The following is a 22,655-nucleotide window of genomic DNA, read 5'->3' as shown; positions in this document are numbered from 1 at the left end:
CTCCAATAAGACTCTCCACCCTGAGTGGGCTGGGCCATAAGCTTTACTGTTGGCTTCCTACACCAAAATTAAAACTAAAGCTCAAAGGTTATCTGACTACTAAGTTCCCTATTCTTTCTAAATAATAAGTGTTTTTAATATTATTTTCCTCTGAATGCAAATTCATTGTTTCATTGGTTTTCTTATAAAGAATTTTCCTTTCGTTGTTTTCTAGATACAACACAATTTCCTTTTTAATTTCTTTCTTTGATCTGCGTGTTACCTAGGAATATATTTAACTTATTACCAGTTAAGATCTTTTTAGCCATCTTTTTAAATAATTTATTTCTAATTTTATTGTAATCTGATCAGAGAATGTATCCTGAAGCGTTCTACTTTTTAAATCTGTTGATTTTGTTTCTGTGGCTAAGTATGGGATAAATTTCTATAAATGTCCAACGGGCCAAACAAAAAAAAATTATTTCTTTAAGTTTCCAATTGGCCTAGTTATCTTTTTGTACTTTTTAAAGATTTTTTTTAAATGAGCTGTAACTGACTGTACACCCTTTAATTTATATCCTTCATCACTTTATGTATTTTCTTAAAAGAGCATATGTATTTTTATGAATCTGAACCTCATATGGTGACTCATTATCTTATCCCCTTGTCCTTTCCTGGGGGAAGCAACTCAAATAATCACCACCAAGAGAGTAGATAAATAAATTGGGGGCAGATTCACAAATATTAGCGTCATGGAATAATATAAAAAAAAATAATGGCGCTCAATTTAAAAAAATGGATGGCTCTGTAGTGCTGAGTAAAGAGTAGTAAGTCCCAAAGGGTAAATACTATTTGACAGTTTTTAAGTAGTTCAAAACCAAAACAAGGTAGGTTTTTTTTTAATGTTCAACAAAACCAAAGAAAAAAAGTATAAGTTTTTAATCCTGACAATCTCAAACCTTTTAATGGAAGGATTTGATCTGTTCACATTTAATGAATGGAACAAGTCCTTTCAATCTAACACATGTGCCTAGCAAATAATTTTAACATTAGGAACACTGTAGAACTGAATTCCTTCGTGGTTCAGTTTACTGACATTTTCCCTTGTCTTTCTTAATTTGCCTAGTCACATCTGTATTAATACAGCATGATTCAGAATATAATTTTACATATTAAACAGTGGGCTAAAATCATTACCACTGATACACGCATTACCACTCCCAAAAGTCGGGCAAAGTTGCCAGAATACATACTGAACAGTATTTTCCTTCTCTCTTCAATCAAATCTAAATTTAACCATGAAAGCACAGTCAGAAATTAAAGGTGGCCTTAACCCAAAACTTTGTTCTGGCTTTGATAGAAATAATGGCTAGAACAGGAAGAACACTAGCAAATCTAGATGGCTGATGCTAATGTTGTAGAGAACAGTTTTTATTTTGGGTTTTTTTGTTTTTTGAGATGTAATTCATGTAACATTAAACTCATCATATTAAAGCATACATTTGCAGTGGTTTTTATGTTGTGTAACCATCAAAACTACCTAATTCCAAAATATTTTCATCATCCTGTAAAGAAACTCCATACATGTTAAGCAACCATTCCCAATTCTCCCCTTCCCCCATCCCTTGACAACCACTAATCTACTTTGTCTATGGATTTGCCTATTCTGGATGTCTCATATAAATGAAATCATACAATATGTGGTCTTTTATGTCTAGCTTCTCTGACTCAGCATTATATTTTCTAGTTTCAGCGACCATGTGTCAGTACTTCATTCCTTTTTATGGTTGAATTTATGGACATATGAACCACATTTTGTTTATCCATCCATCTGATGGATATTTAGGTTGTTTTCATTTTTTGGCTACTTAGAATACCAACAGAATACTTTTGAACTAATGTGGAACTGCATTTGCAAGATAGCCTAACTACAATGAGGCTTTCAGTGAGGTACATGGCATGCATTATTCAATGACTAATTCTGCTACCCTGTATATACATGGTTTAAAAGCACATTTTTCCAAATAAGCATGATGTGCCTTGGCAAATACCAAGCAAAAGGAATATAAAAGGCTTACAGACATTTTTTAAAATTTAATAGATTTTACAGACAGCGAAAAAAAAAAAAAGCTCACCTAAGATAGTTAAAATATCTAATGCTGAAGAGAAGACAGATGTAAGGAGCAAGATGAAAATCCTTACCTCTTCTCTAGTCTCTCCTTAAGCTGACTTTCTCTTATTCCCTGAGGGTGAAGACAGTTTAGTAACTCATCCAGTTCCTTCTGACTATCACACAAAAACCTGTAGGGGCAAAACAGACCTAAATAATTCTGGGGGGTGGGGAACCAAACACTAAAAAGGATCAAGGGTAGTTGGTGGAAGTTGGGACAACAGGATCCCAAACTTGCTCACAAGAATTTACTATTTCTCTAAGAGCTAACATTTACTTTATCCTTGGACAGTGGAATCAATGTTTTTTAGTAAAATATAACGAGACAAATTTTATAAAGTTAACCCATTTCCCGTGTAGAAAAAAGTGCAGCTTACTGCCAGCGTTCATTTAATTTTATATAAACACGTTCTTTGAAGCTGAAGTAAATCAGATCCATCAAATCAATCTTTAACTAACAACTGCTTAAGAATGGTGTTAACATCACACATAGGAATGCTACATTTTCTAGGATTTGACATTTTCAGCAATCGAGAATTACTATATTTTGTAAATGGAAATGCCACTACTAAAAACAGAATGCTACAAATAGAACAATGTCATTTGTTTCCAAAAACTACCAATATACCAGAGCAATGCTAAAATAATAAAAGCGAGATATTTCACGGCAAACTTTGGGGGTTAAGGTTAGGACTATAATCCGCAAATTATCTTGGGGTAAATGCTATAGCCACTAGTGCCACTGGTGAGTATTCTCGGGGCAATTGGGAAATGGGTTGACAGGTACACTTGTCCATACACCTTCAAAGTATAAACTTATATCCAACAACAAAAGATAAATGGTCATTATACCAAAGGTGATCATAGCTAAAGCAGTTAATTCAGTCACAAAGTAGAAAGGGCCTTTCAAAATCTAGCTCCCTGCCTAAAAGCAGAATTGACACAAAGGAAGATTAATGGCTATATACATAACTTTTATTCTTTAATTAATGAAAATGAAAACCCTAAATACTTCCATTACCAAACAGACTGAAAAGTATTTCCAATGCTGTATGAGCTATCATATAATATACAAAGTTAAATTACAAGGCAGAAAAAAAAACAACAAAATTTCAAACCTTTGAACAAACAAATATTTCCTTATCAAAAAATCAAGTCTGCTTTTAAAGCAGTAAGTTTACATATCCGAGAAATCAAAGTCATACAAAATGATTTTAAGAGATAAATCATTAACTCACTGGTATTATATTAAATACTTTCTCAACACTGAAAAGGAAAAAGAAAGAGCAACCAGATGAATGCTCACATTACCATAGGTTCTGTCCTTGTTTGGGTATGGTGGTCTCTACAGCACAGATTTCGGTTGCTTGTCCATGCTGTGTGTTCATGCCTACATTTTTGCCTAGGTTTGCTTTCTTACCTAAGAAAAATTTATAATTAGGTTGAATATAGTAAATATCCAATTCCTAGTTTCAAACCTAAGCAGTACACAGCACCAAATCCAACAATGAATATACTATAGACTTATCCCTGGAAGCTTCAAATGTCAGATATGATTAACTTTTTTATAAACCAGTTCCTCTATACTAATATATGGCAATAATATAGATAGACCTTAGGCTTTTACTTGAAGCCTTACCTAATATAATTGGTTTGCTCTCCTGCTCTCATTCTCTCTCCTGCAATACTAACATATAACCTTTTTTAGCCTTTTTGGTCAGGTCATTTTAAAGAGACTCTGCCACGTTGGAACTAGAAAACATGAAGCAAAAACATACACCAGATGCTCTACAAGTGAAGGGATTTGGATGCCAAGAAACAGTCAGTCTCTCATTTTGTTGGAAGCTCTATGTCTGAAGACGTTGACTTCCATTTATTACTCTTCAACATAACTGACCTCACCTGGGTATTTACAAAGCCTACCAGAACTAGATTTTCTAAGTATTACAATCTAACACTTAATATAATTCAACACGAAAACACCTTAAATTGAAGTTTAGGGCTGTATGTTAATTTCCTTATTTAACAATATTGTGAGTTTGAAATATGAATTATGAGTTCCTCTAAAATCAAGGAAAACTAAAGTTTTAAGAAAAGATTTCTCAAAAAAAAAAAAATCTAATATTTGAAAAGCAATTTTTATTAGGTTGTAGAAAGTAGAGCTAGAAGGAAGTTTACAGATCATCCAACCCCAGTGGTTCTCAACTGGTAGCCATGTTGCCTTCCCTGGGACATCTGGCAATGTCTGGAGACATATTTGGTTGTCACTATCGATATCTAGTGGGTAGAAGCCAGGGATGCTGCTAAATATCCTACAATGCAGAGGACCACCTTTGTTCGAGGATAACAAAGAATTACCTGCCTGAAAATGTCAAAACTGAGGTTGAGAAAACCTGATCTAACCTAACCATTTAATTAAAAACTTTTATTTAAATTTCATCCTTGCAATATTACATAGTTGACACTTGAACAACAGAGGTTAGAGGTGCCAAACCCCTATGCAATCAAAAATTTGCACATAACTTTTGACTCCCCTAAAACTTAACTCCCCTCAGTATCCATGAGGGATTGATTCCAGGACCCCTCTTAGATACCAAAATCCAAGGATGCTCAAGTACCCTATAAAAAATGGCGTAGTTGGTCTTCCACATCTGTGGACTCCCAACCATGTGATGGAAATAGTATGAGTATTTACTAAAAAAAAAGTCCACATATAAGCGGACTTGCACAGTTCAAACCCGTGTTGTTCAAAGGTCAATATGTATATACGCTCTATATATACCTCAAGATAAAATATTGACAAATATATTTAGAAAAGTCTATTTCTGCATTTAATTTACCAATTGAGCACATCCATGTAACCAGAACCCAGATCAAGAAACAGGATAATATTAGTGCCCCTTCATGACCCCTTTCTCAGTTATTTTTTTAGTTAGATATTTGTTGTTTTGCCTCACTAGAATTTGAGGTAAATGACATTTAGAACCTTTTCTGTATTGTTTGCTATCTTGCCCATGAAAAATTGGTAGGCACATAGAGATGCACCATAAATATTGAATAAATGAATTCTAAAAGGGGAAGAAGACATATAACTGCCTTAACAGCCCTACTATCTCAAATCTAGCCCTTCAGGGACCTACAAAGAGATTTATGAGGGACAAAGTTTGAAAACCACTCATATAAAATCTAATACAAGTATTAGAGATGTTTGGGAATTAAATTTTACATGAGTAGTTTTCAAGCTCTTTATTTTTTCACATTATGACTGGAACAAAGTTGGTAATCAAAATGTTAGTTTCCTCCCTTCTTTCTGTACATTTCACACCCATTCACCCCACTCAAATATATCTACCTAAGAAGGCAATAAAGAAATTCTGCAAATGGAAAAGATAAAGAGGAAAGACAGTTCTAACATTTACCCTACTTGAGCAGGGTCAAATAACTAACAGATATACATACTGCGGGGACAGTAATCCTCATCAGGAGAGTCAGGATGGTCTTTGCGGTGATGGTTGAATCGGTAGTCAATGCTGTCATGCACCCAGCCTTTTTCAATGAACAATCCTGGAACTTCATCTGAGAAGAGCCAGTATCTACAAATCACAACCACATATTAATAACATAATAATACATCATGAGCATAGAATGACTTTACTGTTTGGGAAGATGATTACAGAATATTACTGAATATTCAGAAATATACAAATTATAAAGTAAAGCAAAAAACACCAAAATTTTTGACATTTGAGACTTGTTTAATATCTGTAATTTTTATACCTTCTAATATTTCTCTACTTCGGCTTCCATACAATGTATGTATTTAAAATGCATTGCTTTCTACAGCCATGCCACATGAATAAGCCCGATCCCATCTGATCTCAGAAGCTAAGCAGGGTCGGGCCTGATTAGTACTTGGATGGGAGACCACCTAGGAAGACAAGGTGCTGTAGGAGCAAAAAACTAACTAACTAATCAATCAATCAATTAATTAATTAAGGGATTGTAAGTTGACAGATTGTAAGGTCCTTGCAATCTGTGAGGTCAACCAAGGATTGTCTCATCTAAAAAAAAATTTTTAAATAAAATTAAATGCACTGCCATTTTTAAAGACCTCTATTTGGTTTATGTTTCACCTATCACTATAATTTAAGTTTCATATTTGTGGTATCTTCAAGGACAGGATCATGTCCTATTTATCTTTATAACCCCAGCATTTGGATAGTAAATATTCAATAAATGTGATGAGCAATTGTTTCCAAAATCCATGAACAGAAAAATGTGTCTATTCTTAGTACTGTAAACGGTTTCATAACTAGTAAAAACATAAAGGCCCTACAAGATGACAAAAAATAAATTTAATGACTTACCTATTATGGTTTCGATCTGTACCAATAGGAGTCCTACGCATGACAAGTTTAGCTTTGGCAATTCCCTCCTGGAATGCCTTCTCAGCAGCTGCTTTGTGTTTTCGTATTCGTTCTTCTTCAGCTTCGCGTTCAAGTTTCACTGTTAAAGATAAAAAGAATCAACTAGATTTTTTTTTCTAGTAAACTCTATTCATACAAATTAAATAAGATATGGAGTGAAAAGTACCTAGTATAAATTTCCACCAAACCTTAGTTTTTCTCCTAATTCTAATTTGTTATAAGAAATGACACCTAAAAGCAGCAATTTCTATCTGGTCCTCCTATGTGTTTTGAATTTTAGTGATATCACAGCCATCAATCAATGTAAAAATCTTTCTCTCCAAAATGTAATTTATTAATTTAAGTAATTAAGTTGATTTTATCTTATTAGTAATTAATTTTAGATGTAATCTTAAATGGAATTAATTGAAATATTTTATGATAGGACCAGTCATAGGATCTTCAAAATGATCAGGATGGATAAAACTAGAATAGTCATTTCAAAATAAAACAAATTTCAGCCTTGAGAAACTTGATAGTAATTCAGCTTATTAGCCCTGGTGACAAGAAAAAAGAATTGAGAAAGCAAAGGCAGGGAAAAACTTGTGAATAACAATTACTGTCTATTAAATATTATTTTTCAAGTTATTTAGCAAGTTACGTTTTTTTGTTTGTTTTTTAGGCGAGGCAACCCTTGGTTGATCTCACAGATTGCAAGGACCTTGTCAGCTTACAATCCCTTATTTTTTGCTCCTACAGCACCTAGTCTTCGTAGGTGGTCTCCCATCCAAGTACTAACCAGGCCCGACCCTGCTTAAGTTTCCAAGATCATGTGGGATCGGGCTTGTTCAGGGTGGCATGGCTGTAGACTACTACTGTCAATATTTTAAAAAGTTGTAATCAATTTATTTTTGATCATTTATTGAATGGATTTATTCTATCCCAACAGAAATTTCCCTGAACAAAAAAAAATCAACTAAACATCTACAATATGATGAGACTCTGGAAAATGTAACAGTCTAACAGTATTACTTTAAAAACGTTAAGACGAATTTCATTTATTTAAATCCAACATGGCATGTTACCTTTAATAAACAATTTTCTAGCCTGAATGAAACTATGCTCACAATAATGATTTCAGTAGAGATCAGTACACAAAGGTAAATAATGGCTGAATCACAGTAAAGAAAAAGCTCCTTCTCCTGCAGCTACAAACAAACTAGGGCAAGTCATCAAAAGACCAAATCTAATGCAGAAGTTACAGCACTAAACTAGATATGAAAGCCCTGAACTCTAATTCAAATACTGGTATTGACAAAATATTAATATTCTTTGCCCCGTTTCTCTATATCAATAGAATATCGTCTACCTTGCCTTTCTCCTATGTTAACTGTAATATACAGAGTCACACTTCAGAAACTGAAAAAGAAATCATTATATTTCAGGTAAAACACAGCTGAAGTATGATATAAATAAAGTTAACCTCCATGTTGCTTTTTATGGAATACAATTATACTGTCTTTCAAACTGGCAAGTATATATATACACATACAGTGTGCATCCATATGTAAAAACATTTCAATGGCCATAAATGGTATAACCTAAAGTCTGTTTTAAAAGAAATATTACATACTTCCTAATGAAAGAACTACTCAAGTTGTTTGACTTAAAACCTCTCACACATAATTTAAGACTATTTCTAGATATGTCTGTCTAATCCTTAGCATCCAACTTTGACAAGTAAATGGTTTTTACCATCTTCGCTTCATAAGCTGGTAACTTTCATAAAGTTGGAAACTGTAACAGTGATCAAAATAGTTTATAGCCTTAAAAAAAAAACTAATATACTTTGTAGGTTTACTGTAAGATAATAGCAATTCTGAAAGTAATTTTGTGTACATTGTAAGACTGACCAAATAAATAAATATTGATATGGATGAATGCCAGGGTTCTCAGGATACTAGACGAGAGATACAAACATAGAATAAAGAACAGCAAAGTAGAACCCTTGGGTGTCAAGCTCTATTTAGAATAAATTTAACAGAAGTACGAACTTTATATTCTGAAAACTACAAACTATTGTTCAAAGAAATTCAAAATCTAAATAAATGGAAAACATATTCATGGATCAGAAAACAAAATATCATTAAGATGGCAATAGATCTATTAGATCTATAGATTTAACCTACAGATCCCAAAATTAATCTATAGATTCAAAACAACCTCTATCAGAATCCCAGGTGGCTTCTTTGTAGAAATTGACAAGCTAATTCTAAAATTACTGTGGAGTTGCAATGGACCTAGAACACCCAAAACAATCTTTTACAAAGAATAAGTTACATTTCCCAACTTCAAAAACTATTACAAAGTAACAGTCATCAAGACACCATAATATGGTATAAGAATAGACATATAGATCAGTGGAATAGAATTGAAAGTCCAGAAATACATCGATACATCTATAGTCAAATGATTTTTGACAAAGGCACCAAGATCATTCAACAGAGGAAAGAATAATCTTTTCAACAAATGATACTGGGATATCGCTGGATAGCGACAAGCAAAAGAATGAGGTTAGACCCTTACCTCATACCGTGCACAAAAATTAACTCAAAATGAATCAAAAACCTAAAGGTAAGAGCTAAAACTATAAGACTTTTAAAAGAAAACATAGGAGTAAATCTGCATGACCTTGGATTTGGCAATGGATTCCTAGATATGACACCAAAACCACAAGCAACCAAAGAAAAAAATAGATAAACTGGACTTCGTCAAAGTTTAAAAATTTGTGCTTCAGAGGACACTATCAGGAAGGTAAAAAGACAGTGCATAAAATAGGTGAAAATATTTGCAAGTCATATATCTGATAAGAAAGGGATTTGTATTTAGGTTACATAAAGAAACTTACCTCAATAAAACAAGACAATCCAATTTGAAAATGGGCAAAAGATCTGAATTAACATTTCTCCAAAGAAGATATACAAATGACCAGTAGGCACATAAAAAGATGCTAGAAATCATTAGTCATCAAGGAAACGCATATCAAAACCACAATGAGATACCAATTAGCAACCACTAGGACGGTTATAATCCCAATAACAAGTGTTGGTAAGGATGCAGACAAGTGGAGAAATGAGAATGAATCCTCATACATTACTCATAGGAATGTAAAATTGTGCAGTCACTTTGAAAAACTGTCTGGCAGTTCCTCAGTTAAACAGAGTTACAATAAGACCAAGCAATTACATTCCTAGGAATCCCAAGAGAAATGAAAAGATATATCCACACAAAAACTTGTACACCAATGCTCATAACAGCATTATTCATAATAGCCAAAAAGGTGGAAACAAACCAAATGTCCATCACTGATGAATGAACAAAATATGGTATATCCAAACAACAGAATATTATTTTGCTATTAAAAAGAATGAAGTACTATTGAAACACACTATAATATGGATGAACCTTGAAGACACTGTAAGTGAAAGAAATCAGTCATAAAAGACTACATATTTATTAAAAGATTCCATTTACATGTCAGAACAGGCAAATTTACAGTCATGGTAGTAGACTGGTGGCTGCTTAGGACTGGGGAGGCGGGATGGGTGGGGTGATGATAGCTAAAGGGTATGGGGCTTCTTTTTGAGGTAATAAGAATGTTCTAAAATTGTGGTCGTTATACATAACTGTATTAAAAAATACTAAATTGTATATCAGAAATGGAAGAACTGCATGGTTTATGAATTATTTAACAAAGCTGTTTATTTAAAGTTCAGATTTCACAGTGCTATCAAAGCCCAAAATTTTTATGTTCTTCTTAATAGGGGAAAAATTAACAACTAAGTTGGTAACTGTGCTGAAGGCTTCAAATACGCTGTCATTCAATTGTTACAAGTCTTTACAAACATATGATAAACTGAGGCATAGATAAGTAACTTGCCCAGAGAAATACAGCTACTCAAGGCAGGGTTTTAGCCCATATTAGCAATTCCCAAGTCATACATTATTTTCACTACGCCTATTTGTGGATCTGGTCCAAACCAGAAAACCCAGAAAAGATGTTATCACATGAATCTAAGCCAAACTATCATTAATTATAGAATGTCAGGCTGAACACTCATGCTAGAACATTACATACATAGTAAGGTCTGTGGTATTACATAAACAACTAGTTATGACAAATAAGAGACTCTACCGTTACCTCAGTAATTTCCTTACTTTTACTACCTTCTCAAGGCTTCCCCTTTTCTCTCAACATGAGCTTTTACCTTTCATTTCTCTCTCCTGGATTTCCCGTTCCTTCTTTGCCTGAATGGCAAGTAGCCGTCTGCTCTTCACAGCACTAATCATGTCTTCAGCTTCCATGTCTACCTGGGGCTCAAACTTCACAACTTCTTTTTTCCTATCAGTTTTGCCTAACCCATTCTCCTCTTTTCCATTTTCTTTATTTCTGGCTTCCATTTCTTTCCGTTTCTGTTTCTCTGCTCTCTTCTTATCATTTTCTTCCTTTAACACAGCAAGCCGTTCCTTCCACAACTCTGCAGACATCTGCTGCCTCGTTTCCATATGGTCTTGCACTGAGTATGTCATGAGAATCCGGTGGCAGAGTGCTGTTAAGATCTGTAGCTTCTCTTCTGATGTTAGTTCAAAAAATTCAGAGGTTTCCAACTTCTCTAGGAACTCATCTTGTACCTCATTGTCCTCAAATGGTGCTGAATCTTTATTATCATCTGTGTCTGAGCCCTCACTTTCCTCCTGAACATCAGATTTGCGTAAGCAGAGCCGCACCAGCTCTGAAACAGAATGCAGAGTCAGAGGGATTTCCGACAGCTTCATTCCCAATTCACCATAATCTTCTGCTATTTCATCTTGTAATAAGGTCTGTAAGAGGATGACCAACACTCTATTTAAGTATAAAAAGCCACCCTTTTCTGCACTCAAGGCTTCCATAAGGGACACAGCAGTAATAGGATACTGAGCATCTGGTAAGAGCAGTCCAGAATAACAGCTCAAGAACTCCACCACCATGGCCACATCCCCAAAGAGTGTGTTGGGCAACCCTTCAGGGGTATCCACCAACCTAAATGTTGGAAGGTTTTTGCCAGTTAACTCTTGGTCCTCGTACCGCTTCTGTTTTTCTAGCTTCTCAAGCATTTCTTTCTCTCTCCGCTCTTTGGCTTTCTCTTTTAACTTTTCTTTCAGTTCCTCTCGTTTCTTTTTCAAATATTCTTTGCGTTGTTCTTCAGACATAGAGGCCCACCTCTTTTTGTGTTCTAGAAGCTCAAAGCGTTTTTGAACAATACTTCGCAATTCTTCCGGGAGACGAGCTCTATCTTCACTGGAGAGGAGACGAGCTGTTTTGGATATAACACAGGACAGGGCACTCTTCTTGTCCTCCCTGTCTTTGTTTTCTTTGTAGTAGGCAATAAGGTGTAGGGCAGCAGGAGGCAGATGTTTATGAGGTTTACTAGAGGACCTGGGTGTACCCCCAGAATTCCGTGGGGCTCGTGTCATCTTCTGAGTGCCTTTAGCCATATCCAACAAAGTCATTTGCTTCATTTTGGTTTTAGGAGTCTTCAGGCCCTTTTTTGGAGATTTGGAATTCCCTGTGGATTTCTGTCCATTCAGGATGCCTTTGCTTCTGCCCTTTGCTTTCAAAGGTTTGTCATTGTGCTTCCCTGGTTTCTTGGCATGTGGGCCTTTCTTAGGAATGTGAAAATTAGCATGTAACTTGTTGGGTGACATCATCTTCATCACTTCTTCCAGATGCTCTTCTGGAGATTTGGAATTCTTTGAGTTCTTCACTTTGAGTGGTGAGCCATTCAAGGATTTCTTCAAGTGTACATGACACCATAACTTAGGATTCAGTGGTGAACTCAGAGAAGAGTTGTCCGTCTTGGATTTCTTTGAGGGCTTCCTGTCTGGGGATCCAGTATTTTTCCTCTTAGTAGAAGGGTTGAGAGTCATGTACTAGAATTTAAGAAGAGAAGCAAAATTAATTTTAAAAACTAATTTAAAAAAGCAGTATTTTAGCATCCTAGAGGCCCTGTATCCGCTATTCAGGTAAAACTACATATTCATTTTTCTTCATAGATACTATGTCTCTGAAAAAACAAAAATATAAATGTTAATGTTTTAGCAATACCGAAATTTTCTTGATACCATCCTTAAAAATCTATACTCTAATTTAATTAGACATTTTTGCTATGTAACTAGCTTTCTGTTTATACACAGATTAGCAGTTTTTAAATACTTTAAAGAACTATGAACCCTTTCCTCAAAAACATACAAAACTAAGCATACAATTTCAGAGTCCATCCATGGATCCCGGATTAAGGATACTAGATTTAGATAACAGCAACATTGTTCCTGAGACAGGACTAGATTTTTATCTTTTAGCCTTTGTTCCAACTGGGGGTATTCTATGCTTTAAAGGAGAAAGTTTACTGTTTAAGTATGTTTGTCTAAATTCAGAAGTATATTTCTTTATTAAAAGTATCAGTGAGTATACCAACAACAAAAAGCAGTGCAAGCTAATAAAAACAAATAAGGGGCCCTAGTGACCCTGGCCTCCTAGTTCCTCAAACTCCCCTTTGTCCTCTACCTACACTTCAGAAACTCATTCCCATGAATACATTAACTATAACCCCTCTAAATTCTCAATTTCATGTAATTCTTTTTGATCATTCCCTCACATCTTTCTAAGTCACACCTTCTAACACCCCAACTCTGCAATCCTTCAATCCCACCAAGACCTTAAATCTTTTAATTCTATCACATTTTCACCATGCTCATTTCCTTGTCCTTACCCAGATTAAATCCCACAGTCAATCACTGTAAGCAGTCTTGCATAAAGCTACAGTTCCCTTGTCTCCCTTGCTCTATTATACCTAGTTACTCCTGGCCTGCCCATGTTTGGCTTAAATATGACTAGAATAAAAGATACAGTGACAGTGTGTGTTCTTAAATTCATAACCAGGTTGCTCAAATGGGTGGGTCCTGAATGCCACCCAGTAATCACAGTATATTCTTAGTCCATTCACGTTCCCACTTTCCTAAGACACACATCCTCTCCTGTCTCCTCAAACATCAACCTTATCCCCATCATATAGAAAGTTAATAGGTTAGAACCAGCCAACCAGTCATAAAAATATTGTTTGTTTAAATGTGTGTTAAAAAGAAACAGAAAAACATTTGATTTCCATGCTTTAAAGAATATAATTACAAAGAAAAAAAACCTGGCAGCTAAAACACAAATTAAATGAAATAAAAACCAATGAAAAAGTACAACTAATTTCAAAAAAAGTATTCCTTCAAGTGATTAGGAGAAAAGACTAGATAACCTCTAGAACACTCAATTCTAAAAAACTTCAGGTTTTTGAGTGGAAGGAACTAACTTGATAAGAGCAACATGCAAAGAAGTAATCTACAGGCAGTGGATAAGACAGGTTACTGTGGAATGAGACAAGGAAACAGCTAAAGACTATGGAATATGAAATTATGAGCCCCTTTAAAAAGGCAATAGGTAAATGGCTATTGTGAAATAAATCCCAGGGATGATACAGACACCTATGCTCTTGTTTAAAGTAAACAAACAGGTGTAGTAAAATTTAATAAGCTGTATTACAATACCAAAGAAGATTTAAATATTAAGGATATAATCAGAGAAAGAAACTCAGAGAATTAAGGCAGTGTAAGAGGTACAAACAGGGTCTACAATGAATAAGTTGGCTTACACTTAACAAGCCCTTCTTCTGGCTAAGTTCGCTAACTTTAAAGGCCAATCTGCCCTTTAAGAATTACAGGCAATTGCCAGTTATTGTTCTTCTAGCTGGCTGTTTTTGGGTTGTTCCTCAATTATCATCCTCAGTATGGGTTGATAAACAGGTTTCATAATTTACAGACTATAAACATTATCAGTGACTCAAGGGACACTAACCCCAGAAGAAGCGGAATTTCTCAGTTCTCATTCCCCAGAAACAAATTTCAAAAGATTAAAAAGAATAAGCAAAAATAACTTATTAAGATTCGAGGACAGTAAGAGTACCAAAGAAAACCATATTTTAAAATAAGCCTACAAATCATAGGGTTAGACCCAACACGACCCAGGCAGGAATTAAAGACAAATATGTGCCTCCCAAGAGTTAACTCTCCTCCTTAGCTAGTCTTAGAAAATCTTCAGAGTACAGACAAAATAGACTGATACTTTTTCTAATGCTCAGGATAAGTTAGACTTAAGTCATTCTAAAATGAAATTTATCACTAAATTTCACTAAATAAAGAAGAGTAAGTTTCATTTTTACCATTTTAAATAGATATGTTTTAATAGGGTCTATTATAATTGGGCCACTTCTTAATTTACTGATTATGTTTCTATTTTAAAAGTCACTCAAATTTAGCATAAGTTTCTTTAAATTTTTTCTACTTAGAAGCATTGCATTATGCAAAATGATACAAGAAAGAGCTGGGATGGTTTAATCATGAGAGGGTCCAGCTACTCTTTTTTATTTATAAGGTGTGGTTTTTGCCAAGCCACACTGTATAATTCTTTTTCTCTTAAAAATGAAATAAATTAACTCACCCAACCCCCTCCCAACAGGCCAGCTCCCAGCGTGAGCAGTCCTTCAGTAACTGGATCATCTCAGCATAGGGCATGCTGGGCAGTCACAGCCAAATGGGAGCCAACATGGCTGGACTCAGGGGGATCTGAAAAAGTATAAAACCACTTATGTGCTAAGGATCTCCCCTATCCCCATTCAGCATAAGTAATCTACTAGAGTAGTCCATAGGAAGGGAGAAAAGAACGGACATCTGGATTAGCAGTATTACAGTTTTTGGCAAAAGCCATTCCTAACTGCTAAACAGGTAAAAAATACCTGTCTCAGCAATATGAGAGGCTGTAAGAAAAATAATATATAATCAGAGAAACAAACTCAGAGAACCAAGGCAGTAGAAGAGGTATAAACAGGGTCTACAATGAATAAGTCAGCTTACACTTAACAAGCCCTTCTTCTATACTTGTTCCTTGTCACTTGGAACAAACCGCCACCACGCATAAGGAAATCTAATAAATAAGATAAAAATAAAGAAATTTTATTTATAGTAGCTCATTCAGATGCTAAATTTAACTTAATAGTAAACAGCAAGAACCCTAAATTAGAAATTTTTGGCTGTCTATATGGATTTTTCATTCACTGTTCTTAACTGCCCAAGGAATCATGTTAGGAGTTTTAAGGCAACATTCATATAGTGGGTTTGTCTGAGTCTAGATGCCTTTATCAGCAAATTTGTGAAATGTTACTATAAAATATTTTTCAGTGTTTTGAAAGTTAATTTTTTAAAGCACTTCTGCTCTCGTCTCCAACTCATATAAACAAACTTTAGAGCCAAAATTTAAAAAAAAATCTTAGGGCTCTCAAAATTTATTTGAAACATCAGTTATTAGAAGAAACATCTCTAAAAATATATAATTATCACTAGTAATGACACAAAATTACATCATGTACCTTCTGATGTCACTGAAAAGAACATAACATCATTTCTGTGGTATTTCTACCAAAAATTCATAATCTAAATTGAATCATGAAGAAATAAACCCAAATTTAGGGGCATTTTGGAAAAATTGGCTTGTATTCCTAAAAAATGTCAAGGTTTTTAGAAGACAAAGAAAAACTGAGGGATTATTCCAGATTAAAGGGATTAGAGGATACTCAAGAGACAACATGTAAATACATAATACTATATTTGATCCTATTAAAACCAAAAATTTTTTTAAAGGATTTATTTGGATAAATGGCAAAATTTGAGTAAGAACTATAGATCAGATAATAGTAGTGTTTCAATGTTAATTTACTGATTTTATTAACTGTACTACAGTTACATTAAAAATATCCTTGTCTTTTTATTATTTTTCTTTACTTCTTAAATTTAAAAAAGGTTAGACAGAAAATACCCTTGTCTTTAGACAACACATATTCAAGTATTTTATAAAAGGGCATCCTGTCTTATCATCTACTCTCAAATATCTCAAAAAAAAAAAAAATGATTTGTGTATGTGTATATAGAGAGAAAATAACAAAACAAATGTAAATGTTAACGTTTGAGGAATCGACTGAAAAAGTACGATCTACTTGAAAGGAAATTATTTATAGTATTTTTGTCAACTTTTCTATATGAAATGATTTCAAAATAAAATGTTTTTAAAATGTATTAAGAGCCAAATTAAATCAGTCCAAATTATTTCAGGATTCCAAATGTCAAACAAAAGTCTTATTTTCTTGTTACATCTCTATCCAAAAGCTTCCTCAGTAGGATACAGCAGTCCAAAATTAGAGTTCAAATATTACCAAGAGAATAACAAAACACTAGAGCTGCATGTATTAGAATAGAAAATGAACTAAGCTGATTTCATCTTAGATGACAGTTATCACTCAATTACCCTGTAAATCATTTCTCCAAGTCATTAATTGGCCTACAAAAAATTGTTATCCCTAAACTCAACCACAGCTGCATTTTTCTTGAGGAACAGAACTTCTTAAAGAAATGAACTCACTAGCTATGTTCCCATTACAGTTATGTGAAACATCACAGGACATAAAATGAGTAAGAGTATCTGTAATTTATATTCTAGAGTTTACTAGACCACAAACACACCCTCATCATCACACCACGCCCTACTCAGGTAACACTCTCTTCTCTCACGCCCAAGCTCTCCCCATCAGCCCTTTCCTAAAACTATTACTCAGAACTTGCTTCCTCTCTCCAGATCTCATCTCTCTAGATCTCATCTCTCCACAGTTGTATTCAGCAGCCTAGTAGAACATTAAATTCTACAAAACACAAAGAGAAGACAAAGAGACAAAAAAATGTTTTAACCTACTGATTTTGGGACAGATCATGTGATCAGCTCTAATTTTCAATGCATTACTTAAAATTTTCTTTAGCTGAGGAAAGAATCCAAAGCACTGCTTTATGGTCTATTTATCTATGCCTTTACTATATTCTGTCCTGGCTGATACCAAAAGGTCTTAAAGAAAACTAATTTTACGAATAAACAAAAAAACACTTATGTAAAACTCAGAAGACAAAATTCGGTAAAATATCAAATAGTACTGGGGAATAAGAAATCATTGTTTAAGGTAGGAAAAATAAATAAAAAGATAAGTATGTGCTCTTAATTTTGTAGATTAGTATTTTACAAGAGTCTCAATTTCTCTTACTAGGTAGAACCACTGTCTTCTTATAGCAGTTTAGTCTACACAAACTTGCATGTTCAAGACTCAATCTGAATTACAGCCAAATTTCATTAAGTTAATATTTTAGGCCCTCAATAGGAAATTTGAGTAGCCATTTTCAGAAATTGCTTTTCAAGCTATTTCCTGGAACTGTAGTCTCTGGCTCCTACAAAAAGTAAAGATCAGCTTTTTTATTCTTATAAATCCCAAAGACCTTTTATCCATAAATTCTTAATCTTTATTTCATTTAACACACTTGAATCATTAAACTAAAATACATTAAAAGACAACTATAAAATTTAAAGAGGAAAATATTAAAGGACTCAAATGATAACAAGTCTAAAACTCAATCAAAAATGATTTTATATAGGATTCTCATGCAATACATATAGTTATTTCAAGTTAAAACTACCAAAAGCTGTATCAATTCAAAAACTACAGCAATGAAATAACAATGAATTAAATTTCCCCTCAGTAAATGAAAATATTAAGGAACAAATTTAGATTTACTAAAGTGCCATGGAAAATTTACTCCTGATCTAGAAAAAAATAATTCCTGAATTTTTCTTTTTATACAACTAATAAAAATTTAAAGAGCATAATGAAAGATAATGCTTGATCATGCTTATCTCAAATAAGAAAACATGTTAAATGCTCAACTATGGTTAGAGGTCTTTATCAATGTTTGAAGAAATAAAATCATTTCTCAATATTACTTTTGTCATCAAAATCAATTTAAGATATCTAAGGTGATTTAATTACATGACTCAAAATAGCCTTAGTATTTCACAATTAAAAAGGGGGGGAAGGGGGGTTGCTGGAACCCTTAGTTTTAATGGACCAGCAGCCCTCTTCTGGTCTCATTCTGGCCCAGAGACCAAGATGAAAACATCAGTATACAAATAAGTAAATTTACCACCAAAGATGCATAAATACTCTCATAACCTACATTAAAAAATCTTACTGGAGAAATCCTGAGATAGAAAAAGACAATTAGAAATCCGAGGCCAGGGGATGGCTGCAGAGTATAGTGCTTAGCACATTTGCTTTACACGCAAAAAGTCTGGGTTCACGCCCCAGGTGGAGCCACAGACCATACCCTGGGTGCGCCAGGCCCCTGGGGTGCCAGGTGTGTGAGACGAGATGCCCCGCCTTCAGAGATCTAGTTCTTAAGGGGAGATGGCAACATCCATAGGTCAGGGGTGGAAGTGCGGGGGGAGAAATAAAGGGGGGAGAATTAAAGGGGAGGGAATCCGAGGCCAATGTCTTGGCTTTTGCCATTCATTTTCTGTCGCTTCTAATTAGACTAGCCTCCATTTCCCATCTGGTAAGTAAGATTTACACACACGCACGCACACACACACATCCCATGCAACTTCAGAAGAATGTTTTGAAGATCAAATGAGATAAAGGAAAAAACACGTTTTTAAGAGGGAAATTTAAATTTTCTACATTTTCTAATAATCTCTCACACGAAGTAATACTCAGAAATTCTAAGTCCTTTTCAAGGATGCCAGTACATTTAATCATCTTTTCTGATACACAAAATCAGTTTTCATGTTTAGAAATCAATATTCAAAATATTTTTTGTATTTATACCATACCTCATTCCAAGAAAGATCTGAGCCAAAAAAGCATATGCGTGTAGTAATTTTTTTTTTATAATTATGCAACCATATAGGGGAAATTGTCAATGTGGCCTCCCCCATACAGACCCCCATACATCATAACCTATGTGAGATAAACCTAACATTTTTTTAATGCATTATGTGATGTGAGAGTTCAAAATGTGCTATAAATCTAATCTTATTGGAGCCATCTAAGAAAATAAATTCGTCTAATATAGTGCTCTATCCTGCTGTCCAAAAATTAACAGTGACCTTACCTTGTATGGATCAAGTAAAAAGTCACTGAACTTGCTGGGCAGGGAATATTTCTTCACCAATTCGTCTTCTACCACCCAAGGTGCATTTTCACCAGTGCCAGCCCGTAAGGCGTTATGCCGTATAAAATATCGAAGTATCTCCTTATTTGGTGGGCGTTCTGTACGAATCAAGCTGTCCGCTGGCACATTACTGATGATCTAGGTTAACAAATATAAGTAACTCATCACTGGGTAAAAAGCAATTAATCAATGAGAACAAAGATTTATATTCTCTCCAGAAAAATCATAATTCCTTCTATAAAACAGGGCTATAAACCAGATGAAAGGAAAAGTAGAATAATTTTCAGAGACAGAATGTTAAAGGTATCCCTAAGCAATTTGTCAATATGTATCAAAGCCCTAAAAATATGTATACCCACTGAACCAGCAATTCCTCTTGTTAAAATTTAGTAAACGGACAATCATCATCAACTACTTACAAAAGCAAAAAAGGGGAGGGGACTATATAAAGGCATATCATAAAGAGATTCATTTTTAAAGTTAAAAGACATCTATGTAATGGACACCATGCAGCCATGGAGGAAAAACATTTATCAGGACAAATTATCGGAATAATCTACAGTGCGAATTAAAATGCAAATGCATAGGCCTCACCCCAAACTTATCAAATCAGAAGAATCTCTGGCAATAAAACCTGGGAATCTACATTTTTAATAAACTCTCCTGGTGACTATCATATACACTACAACTTGAAAATATTATTTTGGAAGAAAATGTAATGACAATACAGATGCTCACCAGACAGCAAATGAAAAAAGCAAGCTACAAAATAATATGAATATTCCTTAAAAGCTAACCACCATTAACTACATCTATATTCATCAATTATCATCTCTGAGCATGAGGTTAGAGGTATCTTTTTTCTTATTTGTATTTTCTATCTTCCTATAAACACTATTTACTACATGTGAAACAAAATTTATATTCATCAATAATATAAATGATAACTAAGGAAATGGTTGAGACTCCCTAGAAATAATGTTTTAACTAGCTACCTTGCTGAATGAAAGATTAAAAAACTTAGTAAAAAATTGTATTTAACGTCCAATTTTCAAATATAAAGAAATCCTAACAATCCAGCTATGTCTTCAGATCACTAACTATGTATACCCACTGAACCAGCAATTCCTCTTGTTAAAATTTAGTAAACGGACAATCATCATCAACTACTTACAAAAGCAAAAAAGGGGAGGGGACTATATAAAGGCATATCATAAAGAGATTCATTTTTAAAGTTAAAAGACATCTATGTAATGGACACCATGCAGCTACTGAGTCAAAATGGAATAAGACTTGTCAACACTGTGAGGTGGGAAAAAAAATAACACTCTAAAGCAGCAAAAGATCTGGGTTATAATCCTTCCCAATCTTCTTTGACAGAATTATTATTTCGCAGGCCTTACCTGTTTCTTCTACAAAACAGTTAAACATGAAGAAAAATGTGCAGCTGCCTTCCACAGCCAACTGCCCATCCTGCTTCTTTCTAATTATAAGATTTTACATACAGGTATGTGAGTATCTGAAAGTAATATGCCATATTTCATGGAATCTGAGATCTTATTAATAAAAGACATCATTTTATGTACCACTGAGAAAAAAATTCTTGCCAACTGATTTTAAGATATATGCTAAGATGTTTTTAAAAATATGAACATCTTAGAATCGATAAAACACAGTACTGTTATTTTAAAGGTATTTACTATTTTAGATTAGTAAATCTCCATAGATTCCTTGTAAAAGCACAGATTAGTATTGATTCATTTTCTGTATTTAACTACATTAAAATTGCTCTACTTTTAACTGGGAAGAGCTATTACCTCAGGAAGTTTGTAATTTCTGAGAATAGATTCTTATCTTTCAAACAAACTAAGTTTGAAGCTCAAATGCAAATTATTCTTAACCCTAATAATTCCTATTTTTTTTAAAAAAAGGCATGTAATCTTCTAGGAAAGAAAAAACGAATCAATTTGAAGTCATAATTATTAAGACTAGAAAACCACTCAGAATTTGTTATAGAAACACATTCATTTACATTTTTTAGTACATTTTCTCTGAGAAAACTAGCCCTATATTTTCTTAAAAAACATGTACTGTCTATGGCCATGCTACCCTGAACAAGCCCGATCTTATCTGATCTCGGAAGCTAAGAAGGGTTGGGCTTGGTTAGTACTTGGATGGAAGACCACCTAGGAAGACCAGGTGCTGTGGGCATAAAAAATAAAAAAATAAGGGATTGTAAGCTGACAAGGTCCTTGCAATCTGTGAGGTCAACCAAGGGTTGCCTCGCCTAAAACATAAAAAAGTAAAAAACATGTACTACATGTAAGAGATAAATATAAAGTGCCAACTAACCTTATCTTCATTTTGTAGTTTCACATCATATTTGTGAGGCAGAAATTTTGGAGGAGCCCATTTCCTTTCTCCTTTTTTTAATGAAGTAGGCAGTTTTCTTGGAGATCTACGTGCTCTGTCATCTATCAATAGAAAATCAATAGAAAGTTAGTGAAAAACATAATTCTTTTAATTCTATCCACTTATTCATTAATAACTATTTTACTGAATACCTACTCTGTACCAGGCACTGAATAATGGGGCACCAAGATGAACCATAAAATTCTTACCTCGACTAGCTAAAAGCTAAAGTCTACAGGAGGAGTCAACAATTATAATACAATGTGGTAAATACTGTAATAGAGGTTGGTAAAGAAAAATATTATGAGAGAGAAGCAATGTCTAACAGTCTGGAAAATAAGCAGGAAAGGCCTAAAAAGAATATGACTTGTTCAGAGACTTCAAGTAATAAAGTATGGGAGAATATGATCTAATTAAAGTAAAAAAAAAATCAGACTAAAGAGTTAAGTAGGGAGCAAATTATAAAGAACCTTGTATACCTTTTAAAGAGATTGGAATTTGTGGACACT

General features: G+C 34.0%; 1 protein-coding gene and 3 pseudogenes across 2 annotated transcripts in view; 2 read left to right on the top strand and 2 right to left on the bottom strand.

Annotated features, from left to right (window-relative positions):
• The window catches only part of BAZ1B (bromodomain adjacent to zinc finger domain 1B), a 57,922-nt gene that overhangs the window by 17,959 nt on the left and 17,308 nt on the right, over positions 1-22,655 (bottom strand). For both annotated transcript variants that reach the window (XM_025051495.1, XM_006918558.3), the window contains 7 exons: positions 22,087-22,208; positions 19,675-19,872; positions 10,824-12,525; positions 6,517-6,655; positions 5,609-5,742; positions 3,461-3,569; positions 2,182-2,280 (listed from right to left, as the gene is read on the bottom strand). In XM_025051495.1, the coding sequence (XP_024907263.1) occupies positions 2,182-2,280; positions 3,461-3,569; positions 5,609-5,742; positions 6,517-6,655; positions 10,824-12,525; positions 19,675-19,872; positions 22,087-22,208 (2,503 nt within the window). The remainder of the gene's footprint in view (positions 1-2,181; positions 2,281-3,460; positions 3,570-5,608; positions 5,743-6,516; positions 6,656-10,823; positions 12,526-19,674; positions 19,873-22,086; positions 22,209-22,655) is intronic.
• Positions 5,985-6,102, top strand: LOC112485343 (annotated as a pseudogene).
• Positions 7,306-7,425, bottom strand: LOC112485339 (annotated as a pseudogene).
• LOC112485326 lies at positions 21,827-21,945 on the top strand (annotated as a pseudogene).

This window comes from Pteropus alecto, unplaced genomic scaffold, assembly GCF_000325575.1.
Source record: "Pteropus alecto unplaced genomic scaffold, ASM32557v1 scaffold68, whole genome shotgun sequence".
Classification (NCBI taxonomy): Eukaryota; Metazoa; Chordata; class Mammalia; order Chiroptera; family Pteropodidae; genus Pteropus; species Pteropus alecto.
Note: the sequence above shows the minus strand (reverse complement) of the source record. Positions and strands in the feature narration are given on the sequence as shown.